This window comes from Larus michahellis, chromosome 14 (assembly GCF_964199755.1).
Source record: "Larus michahellis chromosome 14, bLarMic1.1, whole genome shotgun sequence".
Lineage (NCBI taxonomy): Eukaryota > Metazoa > Chordata > Aves > Charadriiformes > Laridae > Larus > Larus michahellis.
The window spans coordinates 8,081,374-8,088,349 of record NC_133909.1 but is presented as its reverse complement, the minus strand read 5'-3'; the positions used below and the strand labels follow the sequence as shown (position 1 = coordinate 8,088,349).

Here is a 6,976-nt window from a genome sequence, read left to right as displayed (position 1 = left end):
CCACTTCAAAGGGAAATCTGCTGCTGCTGCTGCTACCCCCGTCAGCACAGTAACGTGTCGAAGTGTTCACTGCCACGGCTGATGGCTATACCTGTCAATTTGTGTCAGCGTTTGTTGTACTAGGGAGATTTCTAAGTTCTAATTAAAAAAAAAAAAAAATCAACTGTATTTGCCTTTTCACCTTATCTGTTTCATAGTTATTTCACATGGTCTCTTAACTTTGGTGGCAAAAGTAATGACAACCTGTTCAAAACAAAGAAGCCAAGACTCGTTTGGATTCCCAGCTACAGCAATTCTCAGTAGTCTCCCGGTTGCCAATGTGTATAATTTTATACTCTTCATACTTTTATTTTCCATTTGGGGTGTACAGTGATGACAGATGACCCAATTTTCATTGAAGGCCCATGCAACCATTTACGATTAAAAATGAATGAAAAATAGGGGGAAAAAATCATAACTATTTTGAGCCTGAATTAAGGTTTTCAAGTTGTTTGCAATATTGCAATCCTAGTAGCATCAACACTGGTACATCTGAATAACAGACTATGTGTTTTACAATGAATCTGGCCTTCTCGCAGAAATTTTCGGCAGTGGAAAATCCCCACAATTCCTCCTACTATCCTCCTTTTCTTAACATTTCGGTGTTCAGGCTCCTGCCTCCCACACAGTCTCGTCTATATTCCAAGCTCCAAAGGGTTAAAGTTCTGGCATTTCTTCTGACTGGCATTTCCAAATCTCTCCTGGGGCCCATGCGGCGTCTATGCCAAAATGCTTTATTATTATACAAACACAGAGCAAGAGGAGGAGATTAAAAAAAAAAAAAAAAAAAAGGAAAGAAAACCCAAAGCAAAACAAAATCAACCTCCGCAGTTTGTCCTCCAAAAGCCGGCCCTGCACGCCGGTTTGAAGCTAACCCGACCAACCCCAATCCCAGTGACACCCGAAAGCGGTATTTAAAGAGCAAAACCAGGGATATTTTAATGCAGAGAGGGCCTGATTCTCACCCCAAAGGCCTCTGGGGGCAGGAGGCGGAGGCCCCGCCGCTCCCCCCCCGCCCCAAGATTTAACCGAGCCCCGCGTTAAGACAAGGCCGGGCCGCCCGGCTCCTCCCGACAGGCCCAACCCGGGCTCGGTGGCCCCCGGCGGCCCGCCTCGGCCCGCCTCCGCGCTCACCCCGCCGCAGCCTCCTCACGGCGGGGCCGGCGGCGGCTCAGGCGGCGCCCACGCCCCCCCCCCGCACCGCCCCGGTAACTCTTTTCCCCCCCAAAACCGGGGTTTGACGTCTCCCTCCTCGATACGCAGTGACCAATCAGGCGGCGAGCGGGGCGGGCAGGCAGCCAATCGGTCAGCGTTGCTACCTGTGGGGAGTATTTTTAGACGCGGCGGGGCGGGTGAGGGGGCCGCGCCCCCGCCCGTGAGGGCGGGCTGCCCTCGCTGAGGGGAGGCCGCCCCCGGCCTCAGCCCCGCCGGTTGTGAGGGGCTGTGGGGCGCCCTCCTTGCCGACCCCCGCGGAGCCGCCATGGCCGCCGCCGAGCTCCCCGTACGCTGTCACCGCCCGCCCCCCCACCCCCCGCAGCGGCGGTCATGGGAGATGTAGTTCATCGCGCCCCCCACCCCTTCCCGTCCCTGCGGAGATGAGGGGCGCGAGGGCAGGGTTTGACGTGGGCAGTGACGCAACGGTGTTGTGAGGTGAGGAGCGGGCTGACGTAGAGAGCGGCCCCTCCACGCCGCGGTGGGGAGGAGGCAACAGACGGACCTGCGCGCGCGCGCACGGGGGCGGGGCCTGGCGGGTGGTGGGCGGGGCCAAACCCGACGCCAGCCAGTGGAGGGCGGGATTTGTGAGCGTGGCCGGGCGGGGCGCGCGGCGGGGGGCGGGGGAAGGGAGGGGATATATAGGGGCGCGCCGGGCGGCGAGGCAGTAGCAGAAGGAGCCCAGCTGCGGCCGCCGAGTGCGCCCGTCGTGGGGGTGTGAGCAGCGCAGCCCTCCCCCCCTTTCCCTCCCCCCCCTTTTTTTTTTCCAACCCTCCCCCCTCCCTTTTTTTTTTTTTTTCTTCTCTTTCCTTTCCCCTCCCATCCTCGCCGAAGGGAGCCGGCTCTCCGAGATGGGGGTCGGGTGCTGAGCCGCCCCCACCCCCCCTCCACCCCGCACTCACACCCCCGCCGGGATCGTTTGCACTAACCCCCGCACACCCACCCGGGTGAGTACCGCTCGCTGAGGGCGGGGGGACGGCCCGGGCGTCTGCGCTGGGGGGGGCCCAGGCCGAAGGCAGACGCTGAGGTGGGGGGCCGAGGCAGCCACCGCCCGGCTCCGGCCGTGAGGCGAGCGAGGGGCTGAGGCAGCCACCGCCCGGCCTCTGAGGCCGGGGGCCGAGGCGGCCGCCGTGACGGCGGGCCTGAGGCAGCTCCCGGCGGCCCCTGAGGCGGGGGGCTGAGGCGGGCGCGGCCCCGGCCGCCGTGACGAGGGACCTGAGGCGGCGCCGGCCCCTGAGGCGGGGGTGCCGAGCCGGTCACGACCCCGCGGTGCCGGGGACCGAGGCGGGCACGGCCCTGCGGAGAGGGGAAGGGCCGGGGGGGCGCGGCGGCACAGGAGCCGACGGGAAGGAGGGCGCGGGGGGGGGGAACGGAACCGCCGGCAGTCCCTCAGGCAGAGGGCACGGCCCGGGGAGCCGGGCTGCCAGGGGGTCCCTCCCAAGGCGATCCCCTGGAGGCGCTCGGGCTGGGAGGAGTGAGCGTTGCCGGCTGCGGCTGACTAAGGGCTGCTGTTTGCCCGGGCCGCTCCGGGCAGCGCTGGCAGCCGCCCTGCGGGACCCTGCCCCACGGCGAGGGGGTGCCCGAGCCCGGGGTGCTGGGCTGAGGAGAAGGGCCCTGCACCACCACCATCCCCCTTCCAGTCATCCCCCTTCCTCTTCTTCGTTTTCTTTCTTAGGGGCTCAGAAAATGCCCTTCCTCCTCCTGCTGCTGCCGGGCTGTGAGCAGCAACCTAATGAGCAGCGAGCTAATGAGGGGCGGCCGCCGCGTTATGTAACTCCCCACACTGCCCTCAGCCAGGGCCCGGCCCGGCGAGCGCTTCCCCTCGCAATAATTATAATTTAAAAAAAAAAAAAAAGTAGTTTTAAATGATCTTTCTTGATTTGTTTGACCAGCTGCTTGTACCGTGGATCAGTTTTTGGGGCTTAGGAAAATTTACAGCGTCTGCCCGGTGCGCCTTGAAAGGATCATTTCATTCCTAAAGGACGTGGCGGAAGGGAAACAAACCAGATGGATTAATAAATAATGTTTAAATGACCCTGTTAACCACCCAATCAGCTTTTCTGTACCGATTGTGTGCCTTTTGTAAATATCTTCTGTTTGCCCTTGATCTTCTCCTTATCCCCACCCAGTGCTGATCCAGCAAACGTTTAAAGGTCGCCTTATCGTACAGGCTTTCAAACTATTCCCATACCATGTTGGGGAGAACACGAGTGGCTTGGAAATAGGGTTCCAGACTTTAAAAGGAGATTATTTGGAGCAAGAAATAAAAAAGCTTTGCATTCACATTGCTAAAGGATTTTGATATTGGGTTTGATTTCTCTACTCTTTAGTGACAGCTACACTAAATTTCATTCCTAGTGATGCAGTGCAGAAAAGCACACTTAATTTAAATTCTCATTGGACATTTAACTTGGGCCAAAAAACACATATTTTGTTTCTTTGGAACTTTTTGAACAAAAGTGTCTCCTGTGGATGAGTACCTTTTATGCTAAGGTACTGCAGGATTTTCATTAGCGGTACATGAGCTAATACTTGATTCTTGTCCCTTTTTTAACTTTATAGATAGATAATTTCTCTTTTGTCCTTTGTGAAGCAGTGGCAACCATATTTTATATTAAATGTAAAATGGAGTCAGGGAGAAGGAGAAAAGCAATTGTTTTTGAGGCTATCAAAAGCCCTGTTAGCTCCCCTAACTTCTTGAAATCTGAGCTACAGATAACCCGATATATGAATTTAGTAATTTTAATATATTACATGTGATAACATCGAATAATTCATAGAAAGGGAAAAAAATTTGAATTAATTTATTGTAAGAATTTCACGGTCATTGCCCCCCTTGTGACAAAAGATATATGCATCTATTTTGTATGCATTGGCTGCATTATCATTTTAGCTATTCTGAGGAAGAATTGTTGTATATGTACAGCGGACATTTTCTCTTCAGTTAGCATAATTTTGCCAGCGCACAGTTTATGCGGATGATTTGCTTGGACTTTAAAATGAATGTTGCATAATTTTAGTTATTTGTGTGAAACCTTCTAAAGCAACTGTTAACATTTTTATAATTCTGTAGCTTATGGTGCAACCAATATGTTTGCAAACTTTAAAATGATAAATGACGCTTGGACTAAGACCTTTCGAGCTGAACTAATAGTCTGGTGCTAAATTTTGCAGCTGAGTACTATAAATCATCCAAATACGGGTTGGTAATTGAACCCTTGACAGGCCTGGCAGTTCTGTGATGTCTTAAAAATTATCCTTGCTGCTTTGTGAATAACTAAACGTCAAGCTCATGTGATTTTGAAATGCCCCATGCTGTATATGTAAACACATGCCTGGTGCATCTTCTGCAGTATTGTTTCTAAGTCATACTGAATGTAATTGACATCCTTACCTTCCGTGGGCATGAACATAAGTAGTTTGATGCACATTTTTTTGATTTTAAAAAGTAACCTATTTTATGCAGGAGGTGAAGCTGAGAGAATAGGCCTTGGAGCTTGATCTTATGCTTTCCTTATTTGGATGTGTTTGCTTTTGTTTTTTCTTAAAGGAACAAGAGCACTCAAGGTGAAGGATAATAATCGACTAGAATCAGCACTTTGAATGAAATTTTGTTTCCCTGTGGCATCTTGAACACTTTCTTCGGGTTTTGAAACAGACTTATAACTTTGTGGCATAGCAGCTATGCAGCTTGAAATCCAAGTAGCACTCAATTTTATTATTTCATATTTGTACAATAAGCTTCCCAGACGACGTGTCAACATTTTTGGTGAAGAGCTTGAAAGACTTCTTAAGAAGAAGTATGAAGGCCACTGGTATCCAGAAAAGCCATACAAAGGATCAGGGTTTAGATGTATACATATAGGGGAGAAAGTGGACCCAGTCATAGAACAAGCATCCAAAGAGAGTGGTTTGGACATTGATGATGTTCGTGGCAACTTGCCTCAGGATCTTAGTGTTTGGATTGACCCATTTGAGGTTTCATACCAAATCGGTGAAAAGGGACCAGTGAAAGTGCTTTATGTGGATGATAATGAAAATGGATGTGAGTTGGATAAGGAGATCAAGAACAGCTTTAACCCAGAGGCCCAGGTGTTCATGCCAATTAGTGACCCAGCATCTTCAGTGTCTAGTTCTCCTTCTCCTCCCTTTGGTCACTCTGCTGCTGTGAGCCCAACTTTCATGCCCCGCTCCACTCAGCCTTTAACCTTCACCACTGCCACATTTGCTGCCACCAAGTTTGGCTCGACCAAAATGAAGAATAGCGGCCGTAGCAACAAGGTCGCCCGCACCTCTCCCACCAACCTTGGCTTGAATGTCAATGACCTGTTGAAGCAGAAAGCCCTTTCCTCCTCCATGCACTCTCTCTACGGGCTTGGCTTAGGCAGTCAGCAGCAGCAGCAGCAACAACAGCAGAAGACTTCTGCCCTTTCTCCTAACGCAAAGGAGTTCATTTTCCCTAACATGCAGGGTCAAGGTAGTACCAGTAGCATCTTTCCTGGTGACAGCCCCCTTAACCTCAGTCCTCTCCAGTACAGTAATGCCTTTGATATGTTTGCAGCCTATGGAGGTCTAAATGAGAAGTCTTTTGTGGATGGCTTGAATTTTAGTTTAAACAACATGCAGTATTCTAACCAGCAATTCCAGCCAGTTATGGCTAACTAAAAATAAAACGAAAGTGAAATACAAGTAAATACTATTGTACAAGTTAAAATGCACGTACCCAAGGGTGTATCTTTTTTTCCACCTCTTGAGATTTTTTTTAAGGCTTGTAGTATGAATACATTCAGGCTTGGTTAGATAAATACAACATGCATCATTTTTTTTCATTTGCCAACCAAGCACAAAATTATTTTATACTGACTGTACATTACAAAAATATACTCTCAAAATAAGGCCTCTTACAGTATTTAAGATATAGCAAGGACGTGGCTAATTTTTTTCATGTGTGTATATATATATGTACACAAACATATATGTATATATATTAAAAAAATTGGCACTAATAGGTGGGTTTATTGGTCTTTTTCTAATTGTATAATTTAATTTAGTACAAAGTTTGTAAAATATCAGAGTATATATATTGTTTCTACAACATGGTATTGCATTTATATCTTTTTACTACAGTGATCTGTGACAGCTGCAGCAGCTTCATGTTGTATTTTTTTTACTGAAATTGTAAGATATCCATCTTAAAGACATCAATTCTAAAAAAAAAAAATAAAAAGTTGTGTACAGAATATTCCTTAGTGGTGGAATTAAAATGTACGAAATATTTGCTTTTTTCAAAAGAAACACAAATTGTATTTTCTGTTAAAAGTTTAAAGATTTTTGCTATATATTATGGAAGAAAATGTAATCGTAAATATTAATTTTGTACCTACATTGTGCAATACTTGAAAAAAGGTATAAAAGTATTTTGAGTCAGTGTCTTACATGTTAAGAGGGACTGAAATAGTTTATATTAAGTTTGTATTAAAATTCTTCAAAATTAATTGACTGTTGTGGTCTGTGTTTTTACTGTTCTGCTGAAGATCAGAGCGCGGCGTTTACTGTGTTGTCAGTGCTAATGATGCAAAAAAGTCTGACTCAGTGCCTCACAAAGGAGCGATGGAAAGGCTTGCTGTGTATTGATGCACCACAATAATGAGTTGCTTTACCTAAAATACTACTGACAAAGCACATAGCCTGATTAAGGACTTGCCTACAATTATTTGAGCAAACT

General features: G+C 48.5%; 1 protein-coding gene across 1 annotated transcript; it reads left to right on the top strand.

The window, feature by feature from the left end:
* Positions 1-1,917: 1,917 nt before the first annotated feature.
* TOB1 (transducer of ERBB2, 1) lies at positions 1,918-6,746 on the top strand. Its single transcript, XM_074607689.1, has 2 exons — positions 1,918-2,198; positions 4,802-6,746. The coding sequence occupies exon 2, from the start codon at positions 4,936-4,938 to the stop codon at positions 5,914-5,916; it is 981 nt and encodes a 326-aa protein (XP_074463790.1). The 5' UTR covers positions 1,918-2,198; positions 4,802-4,935; the 3' UTR covers positions 5,917-6,746.
* Positions 6,747-6,976: the final 230 nt, after the last annotated feature.